General features: G+C 34.4%; 1 protein-coding gene across 5 annotated transcripts in view; it reads right to left on the bottom strand.

The window, feature by feature from the left end:
- Gmer (GDP-L-fucose synthase-like protein) overlaps positions 1–25,808 on the bottom strand; it is a 135,889-nt gene that overhangs the window by 44,763 nt on the left and 65,318 nt on the right. For all 5 annotated transcript variants that reach the window (XM_090404896.1, XM_090404900.1, XM_090404899.1 and 2 more), the window contains exon 5: positions 23,383–23,590. In XM_090404896.1, the coding sequence (XP_090261022.1) occupies positions 23,383–23,590 (208 nt within the window). The remainder of the gene's footprint in view (positions 1–23,382; positions 23,591–25,808) is intronic.

The raw sequence follows: 25,808 nt of genomic DNA, 5'->3' as shown, positions 1-25,808 counted from the left end.
TAATGCTATGCATAATTGGAAGGGCCACTATCCAGACCGATTTCGACCTTTATTGAGGTGGGAGCCAGTCCTGGGACAGATACCAAGGGAGAAGTCATATACAATGATACCCCGAAGTTATGCGGTAGGTGGGACCAACGAAAAGCACGTAAGTCAAATTCGCGTAACTCGGGATATAATTTTGCATGTAATTTATATATACAAACATGCAATTGGGACCAAAGGTTTACAAAAACACCTATATTTTTTAAGAAATATAATCATAATTGTAGTTTTTCGTACATAAAAAAAAGAAAGTTATTTCGGTGTCAATGGTTTCATAAAATCTAATAGATTCGTCTGATGGCATAATGTCTTTTTCTTGTCACGCAAAATTTCTTCATAGCAAGCCAATGATTTTTTTATTCCTTGCCTTGTGGCTACAATTTGTTCCTCGTCAGAATTTATGTCCTCCAAAATCTGTAAACTTTTCTTAATTAAGCTGAGACCTTCGGTTAATTTTGCAATTGTCATGTGCTTTTCTGGTAAAACTAGATCTGAGGTTTCTGTCTCTTCAGTAGCGTAGAGTCTCCGATATCGGAGACACCCCAAGAATCTCCGATAATCCTTACAGCATCTAAAACATTAATCTGTTTCCAAAACTCTTTAACAGACAGTTGCTCATTTTGTCTCATAGCTTCATTCAGACTTGCAAACGAACGCCGTGTGTAGTATGCTTTGAATGTTTTTCTTTTCCTGCTAGCTGTAGAAGAATCGGGCATGCTTCTTTTGGGCGACATTGTTATTTTTTATGTGATAAAATTTTTATCAAGAACATAACATTAAACAATCGCAAGTTTTGTAGACTATAAAAATCATGTATGAATGGAGACCGCGCGAAACACGTCAGTGCTTGTTCACAGCATGTGCTACACTGGCGAATATGGCCAATGCAGAAAGATACGACTAGTGGTGAAGCGTGATGGGAATACATACATATAAGAAACCGCATAACTCTGGATTCGCATAAGTCGGGGTATTATTGTATATCATATACAAGTAGCCAAAAGGTGCTTGCCCTTATTAATAAAAATCTCTGGATGAGAGAAAGATGTTGAAAGTTTTTTACCTTGGGTTTATTACATGTTAAAGATACCAAGAAATTTTATACTTGGTTTTAATGATATGAAGTCATTAGCCTCAGACATGAATATATTTCATGTGCAAAACATTGTTTTGCTTCCTTGGGAAAAGGATTAAAACCAAGTATAAAATTTCTTAGTATCTTTAACACACACACACACACACACACACATTTTTTTTTGCACACTTCTTCAGGAGAGTTTGACAGATATCAGTTATATGACGAGAGACCATTGTTGTATCAAAGCTGGAATGGAATCAATTCATAAATGATTTAACAATGGATGCATGATGGCATATATACTTAGCTAGAATTATTACATTTCAAAGCGTAATGTGTACCACATTCAAGATGTGTGTGTATGCATCTGTGATTTTTCATGAATAATGTCTGGAATTCTTGTGTAGAGGCTTAAGTGCTGTGAGGACATTATGTTGGAGGTTTAATGGATTTTTTACAACACTCAAAAAGAATTAAAATAGAATTTAATACTTCCTATATTTCGTCCTAGTCACTAGGACATCTACGGGGATTACAAAGACAATTAATGTAACATGCACACAAAAACTTACAATACTAAGCCCAACCACGTGGATGACAATAAAGTCCTATCTAGGTGGAGTGCCCTCTAAGGGCAGTAGTAGGTGGCCTGGAATGTAAGGTGGGACCTCTGGTGATGACTGTTTCCCAAATCTTTGGAAGCTTAATGCAACCGTATTTGTTAAGATTTGGTTGGTTTCTGAGAGCTGCTGCTGCTTCTAAGAAAAGTCTCTCTTTCTTGAATTTGCTGTGGTGGAGCATGGTGATTTTCTTCCATGATACTCTGTGGGTGGTGTCCAAAACATGGTCAGCCAAGCCTGAATGGCCATAGTTGTGTTTAACGATGTACGACTTGTGTTCCTCCAGGCGGATGGATGCTGATCTGCCTGTCTGTCCAAAGTACGCAAGCTTACAGGAACAGGGTACTTTGTAAACTCCAGGCAGAGAGAGAGAGGAGGGAGCTGATCTTTCGTAGAACGGATAAGGGTAGCAGCCAGTTTGTGGTAGGGCTTATATGCTGTGTGTAGGTTACACTTTTTTAGTATCTTGGCTATTTTTTCCGAAGTGTCACGGATGTAGGGTATGGTGATGGCATTTTTAAATTCTTGTTGACGAGAGGGACGGGGAATGGGGGAGGAATTGATTATTTTTTTGATGCTGTGTTCGCTGTAGCCATTGGAGAGGAAAGTTCTGTGTATGTGGTTAAGCTCAGTAGTGAGGGCGGTTCCACTGGAACAAAGATTGTGGGCTCTCTTGGTAAGGGTTTTAATGATGCCATATTGTTGTGAGGGGTGGTGGTGGGAGAGTTTGTGAATGTATCTGCCTGTGTGTGTGTGTTTTCTGTATACAGTGAAGGCAAGTGTATCATTAGGCAGGCGCGTGACTAAGGTGTCTAGGAAGGGTAAACAATTGTTCTTTTCCTTTTCCATAGTAAACTGGATTCTTGGATGTAGGCTATTGAGATGACCGAGGAAGGAGTCTAACGTGTCTGGGACATGAGGCCAAATAGAGAATACAATCGTAAAATGAACATTATCCTCCGTGATCGTGCTACCTACATCCCGCTAGAACACGACCCCACAAAAACGCAAGTTAAGAAATTAAAAATCTTACTTAAAAAAGTAACCTCCTGGCCCCCCGACGTCACGAAAAAACTTAAACCTTTCCGCTCCCGTCCCCCCCGAATATACGGTTTACCAAAAATCCACAAACCTAATTCCCCACTCAGGCCTATAGTAGATGCCACCAATGCACCTTGTTACAGACTGTCTAAACAGCGATGTTATAGACTGTCTTACCAAGAGAGCCCACAATCTTTGTTCCAGTGGAACCGCCCTCACTACTGAGCTTAACCACATACACAGAACTTTCCTCTCCAATGGCTACAGCGAACACAGCATCAAAAAAATAATCAATTCCTCCCCCATTCCCCATCCCTCTCGTCAACAAGAATTTAAAAATGCCATCACCATACCCTACATCCGTGGCACTTCGGAAAAAATAGCCAAGATACTAAAAAAGTATAACCTACACACGGCATATAAGCCCTACCGCAAACTGGCTGCTACCCTTATCCGTTCTACGAAAGATCAGCTCCCTCCTCTCTCTCTCTCTGCCTGGAGTTTACAAAGTACCCTGTTCCTGTAAACTTGCGTACTTTGGACAGACAGGCAGATCAGCATCCATCCGCCTGGAGAAACACAAATCGTACATCGTTAAACACAACTATGGCCATTCAGGCTTGGCTGACCATGTTTTGGACACCACCCACAGAGTATCATGGAAGAAAACCACCATGCTCCACCACAGCAAATTCAAGAAAGAGAGACTTTTCTTAGAAGCAGCAGCAGCTCTCAGAAACCAACCAAATCTTAACAAATACGGCTGCATTAAGCTTCCGAAGATTTGGGAAACAGTCATCACCAGAGGTCCCACCTTACATTCCAGGCCACCTACTACTGCCCTTAGAGGGCACTCTACCTAGATAGGACTTTATTGTCATCCACGTGGTTGGGCTTGGTATTGTAAGTTTTTGTGTGCATGTTACATTAATTGTCTTTGTAATCCCCGTAGATGTCCTAGTGACTAGGACGAAATATAGGAAGTATTAAATTCTATTTTAATTCTTTTTGAGTGTTGTAAAAAATCCATTAAACCTCCAACATAATAAAGAATAATGTCTGGATTTGAAGATGCCTTGGTTTTTATTGCATTGCTTGATTTTGCATAACATTCTTTAGCTTTCTCAATATTTCTGACAAAGGAGTTATGGTCATTGTATAGAATTTCTGTTTTCTGCCAAAGAACATAATGACTTTCTTTGGTTATATAATAATATATACCAAAGATAATATATATATATAAGCAAATACAGATCTGCATTTTTTCCCTCTTTTTTTTTTTAATCCTAACATGTTCTGATATGCAGATCCACATCATTCCATTTCTTCTACATAACATGCTGCATATGGATTTTATAAACCCGTGGTTTTTTAAGGGATTGATGGGGTGGTTCAGGAGGATGTAAAAATCTTGTGATCATGCATAGTGGGATGAAAGTTACTTTCATATTATGTTGTTGAAGTAATTCAGTAATTTTGTCAATTACGTGTTGGATATAAGGAATGATTATACCTTTGTATTCTCACTTACTTGTCACTGTCTGGGGAAGGGGGCTGCAAGATCTTGTTGATTGAGTAGCACACACATCCATTTTGAGATAATGTGTAGCTGAGGTATTCAAGTTCTTGATTCCTCTTCTCCATGTTCCTACACATGTTGTATGTGCTGCTTAGCATTTTAATTATTCCTATTTTTTGTAAGGGATGGTGGAGAGATGCTGTGATAGAGGTTTCTTCCAGCATGAACAGACTTTCTGTGAAACATAAAAGTGATTTTGTTCTCTTTAAACACCTCTAGGGGGTATGTCCAGAAATTGTAGTCCTGTTATTTTCAAGTACAATAATAAAATGTGTCAACTGCAACTTTCTTTCTAGAAATTTTCAGTCTTATTTAATCAACTTTTATGCTAATTATTCCATTTACTAGCTAACTATTATCCTTTCTCAGCAGGTTACCTTCCTGTTGTTCAATCTACTAGAACATATCAAAAAAGTCTGTTATAAACAAGAAATCACAAGGTGATAAGAAATGCTCTTAATATTATATTAATCCTGCTATTTAATAACTAGTACACCACATGCTCATGCAGTAGTTCAGGTGGTGTGCGAATTCTGTCAGTTGTTCCATTGAGCCTGACTAGATGACAAATATCTACATAATATAACAAAATTTTGGGGTTTTGATGATCATTTTCAAAAAAAAAAAAAAAAAAAAAGAGAGAGAGGGCAACCTTAGTTGCCTTAAGGTAGCAGCCCTACCATTAGGATACCTATCGTCATGCTAGTCACTTGCCATAGGGAAACACGTTACTTTCACATCTCAATGAAATCCAAATTGGACAGCAAACATTGAAAAAGACTGCAAACTGGAAAAGGTTAAGAAATTTTGTAAAAAGAAAAACGTGGTGAAATATGCTACATGGAACATTAGAAGCACAGCACATAAAGAAGAAGAATTAAATAAAATTTTAAATGATGATAATATAGAAATTGCAGTTCTTACAGAAACAAAAAAGAAACATCTAATTACAATATCATATATAATGGTGTGGACAAAAACATGCAAAAGCTGATGTAATGATTTGGATCCATAAATCAATTAAAGTAAAAATAACTCATTATGCATACTAGAATTAAAGAATATTATAAATGCGATTAAAATTAAATAAAGAAAATTTAACAGTTGTTGGAGTGTATGCCCCTGAAGAAGGAAAAGAAGAAAATGATTACTTTTACAAAGAGTTACAAGGAATGTATGAAAAATTAAATAAAACAGACCACATAATTATAGCTGGAGATCTTAATGCAAGAATAGTAATGGGGGGAAAAAAATTAACAATAATATATAAAAATTTTAAGAACCAACAGTAAACAAAAATGGAAAGCGACTCACTGATTCTTCTTCGAGTGTCATCCCCTAAAAGGAAGTTGGCAACCATGTCACAGAACTTTTTCTTTCTTTTGCTGCTCTGGAACATTTATGGTAATTCAAGCCAGTCCAGTCCTTAATGTCTTCAAATCACATTCTCCTGAGTCTACCTCTCCTTCTAATATTAATTTCTGATTGCCTCCTTGTCTAGTTAGATGTCCAAAATATTTAAGTTTTCGTTCTTTAATTATTTTCATTAATGTTCTTTTCATTTTTTGCTTTCTTTAATAAAAGATCTTTGATTGTTTTTTATTTTCTCTATCCATGATATTTTCAACATTCTTCTAATGGTCCACATTTCAAAAGCTTCCATTTTTTTCTCTCATTGATATATAATATATAATAATTTAAAAATAATGAATACATTCTACAAACATAAAAATAAGTGGTGTGCAAGAGGACAAAAATAAATAATAGACTACTTTATAGCAAATGAAAAGCAGCAAACCACTTCCTAGATGCTGAAGTCAGAAGAGGGCTGGAAATCGACACAGATCACTATTTAGTGCAGGCAAAACTAAGGTTTCCACCAAATTGGTTACAAAAAAATAAACAAACTAGAGAAACAAAATCAAATTACAAAGTAAGACTAGTAAATGATTCAAGTATAAGAAATTTATACCAACAGAGGATTAATAACTACTTAGAAAAAATACAAGAAAATGGAGACATTAAGAAAGAATGGAATAATATAAAAGAAATTACTGCATCAGCAGCATATGAAAGTCTAGGAACACAATAAATATCATAAAAATAAAATATTACATATATTGGACAATGAAATAAAAAGCTGGCTTTTAAAAGATGGTTAAATAGCAAAAAACAAGAAGATGAAATTGAATATAAAAAAAAGACGAGCAATAACTAAAAGAGAAACCAGAAAAGGACAGAGAGAAAGCTGGGAAAAATTTGCGTCATTTCATGAAAATGACATATACAAAATAAAATCCAATGTGTATAAAATACTAAAACATATGACTGCAGATATAAAGGAAACTGCAAATATAAATTGTGAAATAGATGGAAAAGAATTCTTAGATTACTTTACAGATCTTTGGAAGATAATAGTAACATAAAAAAAATTAAACCAAAAACTTACAAAATACTTTAAATGATATAATAACAATGAAAGAATTAAAGGACAACCTAAGTAAAATAAAAAAATATCAAATCAGCTGGAGAAGATGGGATAAACTGAACTATATAAATTTGCTGGAAAAAAATGTCAAAGATTATTGAAATTTTTAAATAAAATATATACAAATGGAATACAAGTATATTAATACCTATATTTAAAAAAGGGGATAAAACAAAACCTGCTAATTACAGAGGTATTAGTTTATTGAATGCATGATTCAAAATATATAGTGAAATATTAATGCAAAATTGAAAATATACAGTTAAAAAATATTATTAGAATGTCAAAATGGATTTAGAAAAGGACGCTCTAGAATGGATGCAGCTTTCTGTTTACAACTACTGCATATTATCGTGTATAATGCGAAAAATTTATAGTTAAAATTTATGGACTAAAGTTAGGGGTTTGCATTATATGCGGATCTTAAAAAATATAACATCTTATTAGACTTGCACACACAATATACACTACCTAATGCCTATGCAACCAAATCTACTTGACCCACTCACATTCGGCGCCCGAGCACGCACCATATCTGCGCATAAAGCTAGTAATGTAAGTAGTGCTAATATCCTGCCCCCTTGGCAGGATATTAGCACAGTTATATCGGTTTAACCGATATGCAGTTCATTTTAAATATTATTCGTTAAACAAACCTAGCCCAAAAATGAGCCAACAGGAACATAAACGCTCATCTTTTGAAACGGGATTTAAATTGTGTGTCGTGCAGTTTGCAGAAGAACATAATAACAGTGTTGCTATGAGAGAATGTGGTGTAGTAGAGAGTAATATTAGACTTTGGGGTAAGCATTTTAAAAGAATCTTGAAAAAATCCCCAAAACGAAACATGCCCATCGTGGATATGTAGCATCCTTTCCAGAATTCAAAGAAGAGCTAAATGAATGGATTTTGATGCACTGACAAGATGGCATTATAGTAACAAGACTATGCATTTTGTTTTCGAGCTCTACAACTCAAGAATGGTAAATACAAGGACACACCAGGTATTTCATCTTTTCTTGCTTCGCCTGGGTGGTGCAACAGATTTATGGAACGCAAAGCATTAACATTATGACACTGAACAAAAATTGCGATGAAGTTACCAAAGCAGCTTGAAGAAAAAGTGGAGTCCTTCCATAAATTTATCATAAAATTACGGAAATTTCATGGATATGAACTTTCCCAAATAGGTAATATGGATGAGACGCCCATGCACTTTGATATGCCTGGGAATCGAACAGTAAACTCAGTTTGTGAAAAGAGTGTCCTCATAAAAACAACAGGACATGAAAAAACGCATTTTACCATTGTTCTAGCATGCATGGCAGACAGAACCAAATTAAAGCCGACAGTAATATTTAAAAGGAAAACAATTCCGAAGCATATGAAATTTCCACCAGGTGTCTTTGTTCGCACCAATCAGAAAGGTTGGATGGATGAAGAAGGTGTACAATTGTGGCTGGATCAAGTATGGAACATATGTCCAGGTAGCTTGTTATGTCAACAAAACATGCTAGTCTGGGATATGTTCCCGGCACATTTAACGGAGGCAAGCAAAGAGAAAGCATGAGCTACATATACAGACCTAGCAGTCTTACCGGGTGGTCTAACTTCCGTTTTGCAGCAGCTTGATTAAGCTGTTTAAAGATCACTTTAAACAGCTTCTTTAAATAAAGAAGCTTGGGATTCCATACCATCTGAAATGATTCAATGCTCATTTCTTAAATGTGGCATAAGTAATTCAATGGATGGATCCGAAGATGACGTGATATATGAAAGCGAGGATGATGCACAACAAAATGGAGAGCATGATGACAATGATGCAATGCCTACAGATGAATTTATAAATGAAATGTTTGATGACTCAAAAGACGAAGAAGAATTTAAAGGATTTTGACATTTTGTTTTAAAATAAATATTTCTTTCGTTAATTCGTATTGTTTTATTTATAATGTTAGGGAACAAGATCAACAGATCGCATTATACGTGGACATGACATTTTAGGGCTAGTTTTCAAACAAAATTTCTAGTTCGCATTATACGCGAAAATATACGGTACTTATAGAAAAAAGAAGAGAATTTAATTTAGAAACACATCTTTTGTTTATAGATTATGAAAAAGCATTTGACAAAGTAAAAAGATATATGCTTTTTGATATATTACAAAGAATAAATATGCAAAATACATATTATTAGACCAAAAAAGAACGAAGATATTTTAAAACTAAAAACAAAATCGGGATGATTAAGGTTCAAAGCTGTATGACTGAGAGGAGACCTCCACATTACCTCTAAAGGAATGCGGAGAACCCAACCAGGGCTTCTGACCTAATGTCCAATCCTCACCTTCTCGTGGTGCACCCTTTTAGGTATCTACCTGGATACTGAACGAACGAGGATGGGCTGGCAATTTGGAATTTTGCTGACCAAATTGTATTCTTATTGGCTTAAATCAAAATATAAAAATGATGGTACAACATGACAGAATTTCCTGCAGGCTGGGGCATTGCCTAGTTAATCAAGGCACCATTGATTCTGCCAGGGAACCAGGGCAAACAGTGAAAAGTCAGCTACTGGAACAAATCCTAAAAGACACCACAAACTCGTCACCAAAGTTCAAGATTGGTAAAATCAACAAAAGAAGCCTGAATGGCAAAGAAATGGAGCTAGCTGAGGAAATGCATAAGTACCAGACTGACATAATAGAGGTGACTGAAACAAAAAAGACAAAATCTGGCGAGATTTTTCTGAGCAAGAAATACAAAATGTTATATTCAGGCAGTGACAATCAAGGAAAAGAAGGTATAGCTATAGTACTGAACACAAAAAAACAAGGCTAATCTTCTTGAATAGCAAGCAATATCAGAATGTGGGAAATGGATAATGAGACTTATTTGTACCTATTGTCCCACAGAAGGTTCTGCTAAGATAAAAGTGGAGGAATTCTTTTTAAGGCTTTAGAGAAAGCAACTTACAAATGAAAAGGAAAAAGTTGGTCCTTGTTGGGGATCTAAATAGCATAGTAGGAATTGATTGTCAGACATACAAAAATATTTTGGGAAAATTTGGAGAAAAGTGCAAAGTCAATAATAATGGCAAATACCTGTTGGATTTCTGCTCAGGACATGGACTGGTTATTACTAACACCATGTTCCAACATAAAAATGTGCACAAATTCACATGGAGAGAAAAGGCAAGGAATAAGAAAAGTCTCATTGACTGTCATTGTTGATAGTGATGTTTTCTCACTGGTGCAGGACACCACAGTGTACAGAAGATTTGAAACTGGAAGTGATCACCATTTAGTCTTGAGCAGGATAAAATTGAATTTCATATTGAAAAGAAGAACATATAAGAAAGTTTTAAAGCGAATAAAAGTTGAGCAGCTCTCAGATGTGAACTGTAGACTGAAATACAAAATCATTATTCAAGAAAAAATGAGAGAGTTTGAGAACAGGAACCAAACCTTGGAGATTCAGTGGCAAGCCTTGAAGAAAACACTGATGAATTCAGTCAGACAGGCATGTAGTGAGATTGTCTGCAAGAATAGAAATATCAGAACTCAATGGTGGACACAGGAAGTTAAAGAGGCATTGAAGGAAAAGAAGAAAGTATATCCAAAGTTCCTGGCAATTAAATCAGCTTGTACTTTTAGAGAATACAGGGGACAAATGTAAGAAAGCTAAACACTGTGTGAAACTAGCTAAACAAAAGACATGGGAAGATTTTCGTAAGAACATAGAAAATTAATATCAAGAAGGCAGCAAGATGTCCTGGAGGTTGATGAAGAAGCTCAGAAATGGAGGAAAGAGTGCTGTAAAAGGAATTAGAGATGATAAAGGTGACATGAAAACTGGTGAAAAGATATCCTTGATGTATGGAGTAATTACTTCGAAAAATTGCTAAATGAAACAAGCAGTGATGAGAGAACAGTATAAAAAACACTCAATACACATGCTATCAGGAATACATATCCATACTTGAAGTAGAAAAAGCCATCAAAAGCCTGAAATATGGAAAGGCAGCAGGAGTAGATGATATTTGACCAGAAATGCTTACAGTTCAGAAGGACGAATTCCGGATGATTGGAGTAGATATTAGTATTCATATATAAAAAGGGAAATAAAACTAAATGTTCCTGGCAGGGGCAGATCATGCATGGGCACAGCGAAACTGCAGCACCCCAATTTTTCTCGATATATAAATATATTTATTAATTTATTTATATTTGCTTGTATAAATTTAATTTTATCATCAACAATCTTATACAATTCAATACAATTGTAAATCCGTTCCTTTAATTACAATTAAAATAATGGATTTTATTTTAAAGTAATTTTGAATTATACCAAACTGTATAATTTGATCGATAATAAACAATATTTTTTCCAAACACACATACACTGTACTTACAGTGTGTATATATATTTTGAAAATTGTTGCACCACCACGATTTCAAGCCACAAGCCGCACACCGGTTCCTGGTATGATTTATTCAGGTATACTTGAGAAACGGTTGAGAAGAATTGTGGAAGTGAAGCTTGGTGAAGAACAAGCTGGATTCAAGCCAAATAGAGGCTATCAGGATCAAATTTTCACGTTATGATAAAGTTAAGAAATCGTGGGAATATAACAAAGATCTGTATTTAAGTTTTGTGGATCTGGAAAAGGTGTATGACAGGGTGCCAAGAGAGAAACTATTCTAAGTGCTACAGTTGTATAGTGTCAATGGAGCATAATATCAAGCAACACTTAGTCTTTATTTGAGTTGTAAGTCAGTAGTTAGAATTGAAGTACAGGAAGATGGTTTTATGTTAAATCTGGTGTCAGACAAGGATGTACATTATCCCCTCTATTATTTATTATCGATATGGATCAGATTACGAAGGAAAGTGGTATTGGACCTGATATCAAAATTGGAGATGTTAATGTCAGCTCTTTGCTTTATGCAGACGATGTTATACTCCTAAATCTGCTACAAGCCTGCAAGATTCCCTGACTAAATTGAATAACTTGTAATAAATTTGGTAATAAAGGTCAGCAATAACCAGACAAAAAATGAAAATAGGCAGAAAAATCGAAAATATCAACTGCATTTTGAATGGAGAACCTACAGAACAAGTAAAACAGTTCAGCTACTTAGGCACGATTTTTAGTGAAGATGTTAATTTAAATATGGAAATAGACAACATAATCAACAAAGCTGGTATGGTAGGAAGTCAACTGAATAAATTTATATGGAATAAGAGAGAAATTAGTCAAAAAACACTAAATTCACTGTATAAAAGTTCAAACCAATTTTAACTTATAGATCTGAGAGCTGGATTAGAAATAAAACACTTGACCAAAGACTAGAGACCACAGATATGCGAGTCCTGTGAAAGATTACAGGGATAAACAGACGGCACAAGTGGCAATGTCATATTAAAAACGAGGATATTAGGTAAGAACTTAACATGGTTAGCAGAGCTAATCTCAGGTGGTATGGTCACTTCAACAGAATGGGAGTGGAAAGAAAAAGCAAAACAAGTGTTCTTTGCAAGGTTGGCGATAAACTGTGTGATAAGGATGCTGCTATAATTGAGTGGTTTGTGGGCATGAATGCCATCACACTTGACTGCCCTCAACACAGTCCTGATCTCAACCCTATTAAACATCTGTGGGGATGAACTGGAGCATCAGGTGAGGTCAACAGATGTCTGTTCAAATGAGTTCAGGATCTCATTACCTGCCCATAGGAAAATGGTCCAAAACTCCCATTGCTCACTATTATATGCTTGTGGAAAGTATATCCCATAGGATTGCTGTTGTCAATGCAGCGAAAGGAAGACCTACATCTTATTAAGTTGGGTGCTATGGCAGTTTGTTTCTCACACTATGGTGTATGTTACTTTTTTTCCAAGCAGTGTACATCACAATTAGAAAACCTAGTTCTGATGAATATACAGTAGAACTCGGCTATAACGAATTCCACGGGACCGCATATATTTGTTCGTAATAACCATTATTCGTTATATCCAAGAAGGTCGTAATTTCAGCGAATTAAAAATGTTTTCAGATTTTTCACAGCATAGGTATATTGGGTAACATAAATACATATGTGCATACATACATATAAAGAACAAAAATTTATTTTTAAAACTTCACATTTTTACATAAAAAATCATCAAGCGTGCTTTGCTTTGCACAAGACGCATATTTCATATGTTTGAAATTGTTTCTTATACCATTAAGATGCTTGAATGTGTCATCTGAACTTACAGATCGCGATTCCATAAATCTTGTTAAAATATGTAAAGAACTTTCTGCTTCACACCAGGTAACGATTTCTCATCATTGGTATTTTCTTCCTCAGAGTCACTATTACTATTATCTTCTTCTGGTGTATGAGAGATTTGTTCTAAGATGTCAGCGTCTGTTGGTATACCCGAAGTTGCGACGCATTATCAATGTCTATAAAATTATCAATCTCTGCGCACGTTTCAAAACTGTTAAAGTTTCGCGCTTTTAACCACGCTGATAACGGTAAGTTATCCTCTTCAGATTCGCACTGATATTCCGCAAGACCAGCTTTCTTAAAACAGTTTTGTATCGTAGTTGATGACACCAAATTCCAAGCATCACTCATTAAACGTAGTTCGCGAAGTGCACTGATCTTCGAGTCGTAAGCATTTTCCGCGGATTTTTCTCTGCGTTCTATCAGTTGACGAAAATGGGATTTAAAACATCTAATTACGCCTTGATCAAGTGGTTCCAAGACAGATGTCACATTCGGTGGCAAAAAAACAAGTTTTATGTTTGTTAAATTAGCCACTACAGGATGGGCAGGACAGTTGTCTATCAATAACAAAATTTTCCGGTTTTCACTGCGAAGATTTTTATCCCACTTGTGATTTTCATTTTCGAAAATGCCATCCAGGCCCTCTTATTCGCTGTATAATCAACGGGAAGTTTCTTAATGTTTTAAAAGCATCTAGGCTATGCAGATTTTCCAATTAAAAGAAGCTTTCTTTTATCGCTACCGGTCATGTTCGCACAAACTAAAACTGTGAGTCTATTTTTGACAAGTTTTATCGGGCGTTAAATTATAAAAAACCCCTGCTTCGTCTGCATTATAAATGTTGTTGTATCCATACTTTCGTTGGATGCCCGGCCATACATTCTTGATCCAGTCAGAAACAATGTTTTTGTCAATGGACAACGTCTAGCCACTTACTTTTGCATAGACGATGCTGTTTCTGTTCTTAAAGCGATCAATCCACCCATTGGTGCATTTAAAATCGCTATAACCAAGTTGAACAGCAAATTTTTCCGCTTGAACTTTCAAAATTGGTCCACTAATAGGTAAGCTGGCGGTTCTTTGCACTTTAAACCACGAAAGAAGTGCCTCGTGAACGTCACTTTTATTACCCTTTTTAAGTTTTTTACACTTCGATAAATTGTTTTCAAATGCTTTCAGAGTCAACTCGCGATTCTTCCAAATTGTTGATATTATAGATGGGGACAAACCATACTTCTTTGCTACTGTCAGATTTGATTGGCCACTTTCCACCTCCCGTATAATTTCTACTTTTTCAGAAACCGATAAATTTGTCCGTTTGACTCCCGACATTTTTCCACAACCAGAAAGTGCATACGTACGAAATGTCAGTAAAGGAATGACTAATGTGTATTATTCGTTCGTTATTCCCGTGAAACGAATTCGTAATAAACATGAAATACATGCATTAAATCAAATGTAATTCAAATATACATTCAAAATTATTCGTTATAAACGTGAATTCGCTGTGATCGTTATAACCGAGTTCTACTGTATATTATGCAGAAATCTTTTAATGTTTTTCTATCTTTCTGGTGAAAAGTCAGAGGAAAAATGCAGTGAAAATTTTTCACTGCATTTTTAAGTTTTCTTTTAATTACAGGAAGTGACCTAGGTTTATCTAGGAGATGGAGAAGTATTATGCTAGAAAGTCAGCATTATTTTTCTGTAGAGTTATGATATAACCATCTATGTGAAAGCAGTACAAACAGACAGGTAGAAGCATTGCAAAGGACTTTAGTAATGCCAATATTCCAATAAAAAAAAAAAAGTGAGTACAGTCATACCCCAAAGTTACACGGTAGGTGGGACCAACAAAAAGCGCGTAAGTCGAATTCGCATAACTCGGGTATTTTACATACAAACATACAAAATATTAGTTAACAGGGACCAAAGATTTACAAAAACACCTACATTTTTTTAAGAAATATAACCATAATTGTAGTTTTTCGTACATAAAAAAAAAAGAAAGTTATTTCGATGTCAATGGTTTTGTAAAATGTAATAGATTAGTCTGATTGCATAATGTCTTTTTCTTGTCACGCAAAATTTTTTCATAGCAAGCTAATGATTTTTTTATTCCTTACCTTGTGGCTACAATTCATTCCTCGTTAGAATCTATGTCCTCCAAAATCTGTAAACCTTTCTTTTATGATTGTTCTTACTGTGGATTCCTGTAGATCAAACTTCTTTGCTAGCTCACAAATTTTCATTCCGCCTTCAAAATCTTTAATAATGTTCAGTTTTGTTTCCAAATTCAATGTTTTTCTTTTCTTGCTAGCTGTAGAAGAATCGTCCTTGCTTCCTTTGGATGACATTATTATTTTTTATGTGATAAAATTTTTATCAAGAACATAACATTAAACAATCGCAAGGTTTGAAGACTATAAATACCATGTATGAATGGAGACCATGCGAAACACGTCAGTGCTTCTTCACAGCATGTGCGACACTGGCGAATGCAGCCGGCGCCGGAAAGATATGACTAGTGGTCAGGCATGAAGCGGGACGAGAATATGTACATATATGAAACTGCGTAACTCCGGGTATGATTGTATATAATATACAGATATAAAAATGCCATCAAATTTATTAAAAAATTTGATGGCATTTTTTTTTAGATGAGAGACAAAACTCAGCAAATTCCCGAATGTGTGTAGGATATCATGATAGTAATACATGAGAACATTACATTATTACTAGCTTACTATTGACAATTTTCATCCAAATTGATCTGTCACCTTTCAAGACCCCAATATTATCACATCTTATATTTGTCTTCTATGGCACTTTTATTGTATCAATCCACCCAGATCTTGGCCTTCCTCTGAATCTTTTTCTAGACATCCTTGCAAAGAACACTTGTTTTGCTAACCCTTTCATCTCCAATTTTGTTTAAGTGACCATACCACCCGAGTTCAGCTCTGCTAACAATGTCAATTTCTTTCCTAATAAAATAATTTTTTAATAGGATACTGCCACTAATGGCTGATGCCACCCGTTCATTTAATCTTTCAGAACATTCAGATCAGTGGCCTCTGGTCCTTTATCAAGTGTTATGGATCGGAGAGCTGGGTTAGAAATAGATTAAAGTTGATTCGAATGCCGTTTTGTATACAGTTAGTTTAGTATTTTGATTAATTTCTCTCTTATTCCATATAAATGTATTCAGCTGACTTCCTACCCTACCAGCTTTGCTAATTCTGTTGTCAATTTCCATATTTAATTTTCCATCTTCATTAAAATTTAAACTAAATAGCTGTAGTGTTTTACTTGCCTACAGGTTCTCCATTCTAGATGTACAGGTATCCCTTGCTTAACGCGGGATTTGATTAACGCAGTGAAATCAATTGCGGCAATCACTTGATATACGCTGCAAGAGTTTTGATTGACGTGCCTTTAACCCTGCGGAGCTTGCAGCTGATCTGACAGATACATGCAAAATGTTTAATATAAATATTCTTACACAAGTCAGTGTATAGCTTGGGGGTCATGAGCAGCTGTGCATGCATATGTTATGAGTGATATTCCACACCGTTTTTTGGCTGTCAGTTTGGTTTAACATGTTATGTAAAGGTTTGTGATATTTGACAGTCAAATGTATCTGAGAGATACTGCACCCTCTGAGGTCAGTATAGTATAGTTTAGTTGTTCTTTTTTTTTTATTCTTTGTTCAATAATTTCTAGATTGTAACTGAAAATAAATAAACCATCATGTATTACTGAAATAGAGAGCTAAAGGCTTATTTATCAAACATGTCCTCTAGGAGATGTATGAAAAATAAGCCTTTCGCTTATTTATCATACATTTTTATCATAAAATTTACGGAAAATTTTCCATTTTCCATGATATTATGGAAAATACTAAGGAAAGTGATCTGAAACTTACTCCACCTTTACTACGAGTTGTCCATAAGGTTGCTTATGCTTGTATCCACCGAAACGTTTAGTTTCTATATATTCGGAACGAAACGCTTGTAGTTTCTATATTTGGCTATGAAATAATGTTGGATTCAACATCCACTTAATTTGTTCCATCATGTATTATATTTACAGTGTTTTTTTCTTTATATTTCATTGTTGCTTGTTTGCTGAAGTCTGGAGAGTCATTTTGCTTGTTATCGTAGAATTTATGCTGATAAGAAAAAAAATTAAAACTGCTCAAATGACTCTTGATAACTTCTTTTGATAAAAAAAAATTGCAGTAAATAATGTAGGTACAAACATTTATTAAACATTTACTTTGCATTCATTTTTTATCTTTCCTAAAAGAGTATCATATAAAACGAATTATTAATACAGTAATCGATCATGGACGAATTGTAATTTTTACCAATGATTATTATATTTGATTAACGCAATTTTGATATACACGGTAATATCAAGGGATTAATTAACAGCGTTAATTGAGGGATACCTGTAGTTGATATTTTCAATGTGTCTGCCTATTTTCGTTGTCTGTCTTTCTATTGGTGATTTTCATACCAAATTTATTACAGCAGTTATTCATATTAGTCAAAGAATCCCGCAGACTTATACTGGATTTATTTAGAAGTACCGCATTTACTCTAATATAACTCAGCCTTGCATATATCTTGCACCCCTGATTTTACTTTATGAAAAAAGAAATGAAAAAGTTTCGTATATACCTAGCACACAAAAAAAGTTTAAAACTTTAAGAAATAGATAGTGAATGTTGTTATGGCAGTTTCAGATATCTTGGAATTCGGTTGAAGAGAATAAGCATTTCAACTCAACAATTGTCAACTTACCTTTATAATTGAGTTGTGTGATCTTTTGTTAATACCGCATCAATCATATGCATAGAGAAACTATCCCTCGTGTGGGATAGTTCCCATGGAAACTTAGGACCTGGAATAGTTAAATAACTTTCACATATTAAGACCGATGTGGCCATTATTCATGGTGATCTTACACCTTGTCTAACAGTCCTTGGATGTACTGGTCAATAAACCATTAAAGGACTACATACGAAAATCTACACTGAGTGGATGGCAGCCATGACCTGACTCCACCAGGGAAGATTAAGAGACCATCATAAGAGCTGTTGTGCAACTGGATTTTGAGAGCTTGGGGACATGATTTCACCAGATATAATTGCCAAGAGTTTTTTAAAAACCAACATCTCTATTTCCATGGATTAAACCCATTTGTTTTAATTTAATTATAGGAGCATTGTCGTTAAAGAATCAAATCTATCGCATGATGAAGGTTAGTGGCCAATAATGTTGATAATTAAAATTAAAATTTAAAACATTAATTTTATAAATAATGCGAACAATTATAAATTATAATGAATACTGAGGATTTAATTATAAACATCAATTTATTTTTTCCCACAAAACACATATTTACTCAAATTATATTTGAGTAAATATGTTATATCATCAGCTACATAAAGGGATGAGGTTAACAATTCCATTTTGATCAGGTTTAACACCACTTTCCTTCATAATGTGATTTATATAGATGAAGAATAATAGTGGAGATTATGTGTATCCTTGTCTCACATATGATTTAGCAAAAGAACATCTTTCCGTACCTCCTTCAATTCTGACTGCTGACTCAACTCACATATAGACTAAATATTGCTCAATATAATGTCCCATTTATACCATACAACTGTTGTATTTTGAACAGCTTTTCTCTTGGCACCTTCTCACATGTTTCTTCCAAATGTCATCATCATTTATTTATAATTTTACAACTATAAATAGGGAAACCAATCAGAACAAATAAGTAGTCTGTGTACACTAAGATAGGACTTGGAGGTTGTTATGACGTGAAGGAAAACCAGGCTTCTCTGTCATATGCTAATTGACGGATCTGTGATGCACAGAGTTGGGGGGAAACAGGGAGAATATTGCTGACTGCCTCTTTTTCCATCTGTTAGGACGTAGAGGACCAGAGAATCAAAGGGCACAGAGGGTGGATGTCTGAGTTGGTGGCCAAGCCATTTTATTTGGTTTCTTTGAATGGTGCTGACTAGAGGATCTTGCTGGAGGATCTTCCAAATGTACCAAACTTAAATACATCTCTGATTCCATTTTCAGTTCTTTTTCCTCCATTCCTAAGATTCTTCAACAGCCTCCAGAATATTTTACCACTTACCTGATATTTACTTTCTATCAGTCTTCCCATGTCTTCTCTTTAGCTAGTTTTACACAGTGCTTTGCTTGCTTACATTTTTCTCTGTATTCTCTCAGAGCACAAGTTGAATTATTTGCCAGGAACTTTTCTTCGACTGCCTCTTTAACTTCCTAAGTCCACCATGGAGTTCTCATTCAGTGTTAACAAACTTAGGTTATATGAGACATTGTACTATGCACAGGATACCAGTTAATGAAATTAATAATTTAAAATAAAGCAACTACACTAGTCTATGTATGGTTAGAACAAAAACTGCAACTCAAAATGTATTTCGAACAGGTAGTGGTTAATATGATTGATGGAGTAACTATAGCTGAGGACAATATATATGTCTGTTAATTGCACGTGTTCTTCTAATAAGTTGTTTGAAAAATATGATAAAAACCCTGCAACATCTGTGTGAAACAGTCCAAATTGTCTTCACTTCAAATGCCCATTATAAAGATATTTTGTAATACATTAATTATATGTGTAATTATTCTGTTGATTAGTTTGATAATCAACAGGATAATCTAAAAACTGAAAAATATGATGAAAATTTTTTCTACTTAGTGACAATTCTGTCACTAAGTTCACACCAATGGATGCATTTAGTATGATATTAAAGTGAACAATTCAACTTTAACGGTTAAGATTGGAGTGAACGGTAGGTTGCAAAGCAGATAATTCAGTTCATGATGCCCTTTTATGAATTAATTTTTACTATGGAACTATTTCATGAAAAAACTGACCTTCAAGTTATGAAATAATTATTGTCTACTCTGGAGTACTAGTTACAAAATTAAGACAGTTAAAAAAAAAAAGTAACAAATTTAATGTTTTCAAGGAAAAGTGCCTTAAAAAATTAAACGGGTATTCGGTGGATGAAGATATTGCCTAAGGTTAAATGTCAATGATGCACGGGAAATGTTTGAGAAAGTTATTTCTTCAGTTTTCCAATGTTCTATGACAATTAAAGAAAGAAACAAGTCAAAACAGAGAGCTATCTATTTGATGATACCCGGTCTCTAATTGTCCTGTAATGGAGAAATATCACAGGACAATTAGAGAGGGAAATAACAATCAACGATTTTAACAAAATATCTTTTATGATTATGTTTCTTAAAACAAAATGGTTGCCTTTAGCCTGCATAGCCCATTTCTTTCCATACATCCACTTAGCTTTATGTATAATACTTGTAACTTTTCTAGCCTGCACTTTATATATTTCATAACTCCTCTCATCCTTATCCTTGTGATATTTCTTCCATATCATCTTCTTATGGATCTCTTGCTTAATAAAGTTGCACATTCATTTCACTAAAGTATTGTATTACTGCCTACTGACAATTTAATCAGCATGGATGTAGTTTCTCTCATCACTAATATTCTGCTACAAGACAGATTAGTATTATTACCAAAATCTGTTGAAAATACAAATTTTTTTTTTTTATAACATTTTAACAATATGGAACTCTTCTTTTCTGAATTGGTGTCCCCCCCCCAAAAAAAAGAATTAATTCTATTCAACCAAGAATCACATTTACTCTAGAAGTGTAACCTGACAATAGCCTCTCTAATGAAAATCTACAGAGAGGAGGAAACTGACACAGAAGATATAAAAATGCCATGTTCCATCATCATTCTTTCCAAAAGTATGGGAAGAATGATGATGAAATCATTCTTTTTTGGCTTCCTTATCAAAATCTTAGTTCATTTAGCCCACAAGGGCATTTGCTATAGGCACTGCAGCAGCCTCTCATGTATGTGTGGCAGTATGTTCCACTGAAGCTCTTTTGGAACAGCTGCATATTAAACACACTTTCCTCTCTAATGGCTCCAACTCAGATCTCATTTCTAAGAAAATAACCATGGCTAATCCTCATTCTCCTTGAGAGGACATTTCTAGGGTTTATATTCCTTATGTCAATGGTTATGAGAAAAGCTTTCCAGACTTCTGTGTACTGCAAACCTACAAGCTTTCCTTCCTTTCTGTTTCCATCTACATGTCTGCTCTCGCCAAAAGATCAACTGTTTCCACTATTACCCATTCAGAAGTATATCAAGTTTCATGATCCTATGATCTTTCATATTATGGGTAGACTAGCACATCAGCTGCAATATGCTTAGCAGAATACTAACATTATCACATTTGTTTTCATTCATTCGATAAATTAAGTCTTGCAAATCATGCCATACTTTCTAGATGCAGGATCCACTGGAAAATGACTCAAGTGTTATATAAAAGCCATTTTTTAATTGAAAAACTGTTTAAAGAAAGATGTGGAACTTATTCGTTGGCCAGATTTAAATAAATATGACTGTTCCAAATTTTTGGAACGTAGTTGTTTTTATTTATTTTGACTAATAGCATCATAAATCAAGCTATCCTCTTGCTTCAATCGTTCACTGCTACACACTCTTTTTGCATTTTTTTTTATTGTTATTCTGTTTCTCTCTCTTGCTCTTTTAACTAAAACTATACTGAAAACAGTCACATGTCATGATTTAGTATTCTATGTTTATTAAAAAAAATTAAGCATCCTTCCGTTTTTATTACTTACTAAGAACTGTAATTCCTATTATGCTAATTCCACAAGGTTTTGCATTAACCTTTTGCAATTTGCTGCATCATGAAGTCTACAAATGTTTTGCAGGTGTCTAGTTTTTGTTAAGTGTGTTAGCTATGCACATATAATTCTTGGTACAGCAATACAGGAATTCACCACAACAAATTATCAAAGAATTCCAGCCAAAGTTCTATTATGTCAATCATATTCTTCTTCTCTTTGAGTGCCATCTCCTATAGGAAGTCGGTGACCACCTTGGCAAATTTTGAGCAATCCTCAACCCCTCTGAACAGTCCCTCACAGCTCATGCCAGTCCGCTGTGTGCCAGCCAAGATTTCCTTAGTCTTCCTTATCCTCTTCTTCCATTTATCTTCCCTTTTATAATCAATTGAATATCCTATATTTTTCATTATGAGGTAGGTGACCAAGATATGCAGTTTTTCTACTTTTTATGGTATCTAAAAGTTCAAGTGATTTCCCCATTTGTTTCAGTACTTCTTGATTGGACGTTTTTGCTGTCTTTGGGATTTTTAACATTTGTCTGTATAACCACATCTCAAATCTCAAGTTTTTTTATTTTTTTTAAATTGATGTTGTCTTCAAGGTCCAAGTTCTTGCACCCGTTCTGGGGGTTTTGGAACATATCCCCTTGTGGATAAGGTGTGTATGTGTGTGTGTGGGTGGGTGGGTGGGTGGGGGGGGGGGGGGAACTACTGTATTTGTGTTATCTGCATATTAAAGATTTTTTTATTTCGGTTACAAAAATGTTTGAAGCACAATCTCTTAATGGGTTAAATGAGTTTAAAGATGGTAATTTAGAAGTTACGCTATATATGAGATATCATGGAATACGAACCTGTGTGCAAAGTTAATTGGGAGATTAGTTTTGGTGTTTTCTTTTTATTTTGAATTTAAGAGTTTGAACTACTTGGAGCATTTGAGTGAGTAAATAAAAAATATATACACATACACACACACAGATACACCATCATTATTAAATTAATCATTTAACCTTATTATGTAATAGGTTTATGCATCTTCTTTTCATTGTAGCAATAGTTTTGAATTTTGAATTTTATCTGTTTTGAATTTTGAATTTTATTTTGAATTTTTGTTTTGAATTTTATCTGCCATTATCAAACAATAAAATGAAATAATAGTTATAAACAGTTCATAATTTGCAGGGAAATACCAAAATACACACACAGAGAGAGATGCAGCAAGAGCAACAATGCTGTTTCAGTCCATGAAACACTGCACATCAGTTGATTTAAGGGAGGAGCATCATGTTCCTAAAAGTGTTGTATAAATGGGAATTGATCATAACTGAAGCGCATCATATTGCAGGGTATTAGTATATCTATTAACTAAATCTGCAGTACATAATATCCTGAACTAATATCATTAGTATTAATTAAACCGGTAATTACTGTATTTAATACAGGAATTGAGATGCAAATGTTATGACTATAAGAAAATTGAACATACATACTTTGTGCTTTGTAAGTTTTGTTAATTAAACCAGGTAATACATGTCCATCTTCAAGATTAAAATTATCGTAAGGGCCAAATACATTTGTTGGAATAACTGCTGTAAAATTACATCCGTGCTGAATGTGATAAGCATGATTTTGCACATCAATAAGTCTTTTAGCATACGAATAACCAAAATTTGAACTATGTGGTGGTCCATTATGAATCTATAAACAGCAAAATGAAATAATACATAAGATTATCTGGAAGTTTATTAAATGCTCATCTGAAATATTCGAAATACTAAGTGTCATTAATGTTAGATATATACCTGTATGAAGCAAAACAAAATAATGAACATTTAAACTGCTATTAGCCAGTTAATTTGTTTCTGCTAAACAAATGTAAATTTTCTCATCCTTTCTGCCTGTGTATGGACTAGACATATCACAAACTGCTATGTGATTTCTCCTAAAATCAAAGCTAGGGGAAAGAACCTAATGGTTTCAGGAGGATCATTAAAATAATTTATATATATTTGAATAAGTGCTATTAAAGAATGGAGTGACTAACATTCATATTATTGGTGCAATTAAAGCATAGAGAAAAACCCCTTACACACAAACATATGTAGGGTGATGTTTCTAAAATGTTTCACCAAACTTTGGGTACTTGTTCTACTTATGATTCTGAAGACAAAAGATAATAGTAACATACAGTAGAAAAAGTTTTGCTACAGGGATATAGCACGTGTGAAACTGCACATCACATAAGCATATACACACATTGAGAAGGTTTGGACCAGAAAACAGGTTTGTTTTCTGGGTAGTACTGCACACAGGAAATAATGAGGAAGAGAAGGAGAGCAAATGTTTGTAATGGATTCCGTAAGCAGCACAATGTTGGCTGAGCAAAGCAACTGCCATACCTGTTTGAGAAGTTCTGGAGTATACCACACAACATTATTGTACAACTATTCATGATCTTCTGATAGAGAGCCAGTTCATTAGGCACAACTGCAGCATAAACATTGGCTTTCAGATGCCCAATATACAAAGAAATCAGTGGCTTTATAGTGGGAGATTGTGGTGACTTACCTATCTAAAAGGAGTAGACACAATCAAGTTTCAGTAAGGAAATACCGTGAGTAGACATATTACTAACTATTATAATAATGGAATTAACTCACGTAAATTATTCTTTATTCGTAGAATTTTCACCTGAGTATCACGGGAATCATCAGTACAGGTACAAGGCTAATTAAACAATAACTGTTATATTCACAAAGCACCACCTAAGTAGCTAAGGTAAAATTTCCTAGATTTATTTAATTATTCAATTAATAATTAAAAAAATTATATATATATATATATATATATGTGTGTGTGTGTGTGTGTGTGATCATAGACTTTTACTCGGTTGTTGTGATACATTTTAAAACATAGATTTAATGACTTTAAAAACCAAGATAACTTATAAAGATTTTAATGAGAATAATACAACTAGTTTTGGATTATAACAGCATTCCTAAGGTATTCATAAAGGAAAAGAATAGTAATAAACATTGAAGTATCTAAAAATACTGGAAATTACAGGCAAAAATTACTTTTTATGTATCAATTAAACATACTTGATACATAAAAAACATTGCATTTTTTCAACATTTTTTATGTATGTGTGCGTTTATTGCATGTGTGCGTGCAGGTTCACGTGAACGCCAATATCGAATAACTGCAGCACGGCTATCTGGAATGTTATAACTCAAATTGTTGTTTAAGTGGACAAGGTTCAGCAGGATTTCCCTTGATTCTACAATTTTTCTCTCAAACTCATCATCACAGCGACAAATATTTTCTGATCTATCCCAGCAAACGGAGTGGCTTTGTTGATCATCACTAGGATTGTTTGAAAAAAGAACATGACTGGATAACGCAGCTGCATGTGATCTTTTGTAAGAGATGTCTCTCTTATGCTCTTCTATACATTGTTCAATAGATTTGTCAGTTTATCCATAATAAGGTATATTGCAATCGCACCATAATTTATATACACCTGGATATTTTATGTTGTGATGAATAGGCTTTGGATGGCTGATTAGAGAATGGATTTTAGGAAGTGTGGTGAAGAACGTCCTGATTTTGTAATTTTTAAGGACTTTAGCTAATTTTTTAGAGACTGTGCTGATGTATGGAATGGAGATGCTACCTTTAAAATTAATAGTTTCTGTTGTGCACTGTCTAGGAGGATCCAGAAGAAATACCTTAATCGTTTTTTCAGAGTATCCATTTTGTTTAAAGATAAGAGTGAGGTGATTTATTTCTTTTTGTAGTTCATCTGGTTCATTCAAGAGAGAGCGTGCTCTGTGTCCTAAGGTAGAAATAGTTCCAAGTTTTTGTGGTGGAAAATGATGGGAAAGATTATGCAGATATCTATTGGTATCAGTAG

This window comes from Typopeltis vanoorti, chromosome 15 (assembly GCF_054136105.1).
Source record: "Typopeltis vanoorti isolate ZY-2024b chromosome 15, IOZ_Tvanoo_1.0, whole genome shotgun sequence".
Classification (NCBI taxonomy): Eukaryota; Metazoa; Arthropoda; class Arachnida; order Uropygi; family Thelyphonidae; genus Typopeltis; species Typopeltis vanoorti.
This window is presented reverse-complemented; position numbering and strand designations above follow the sequence as displayed.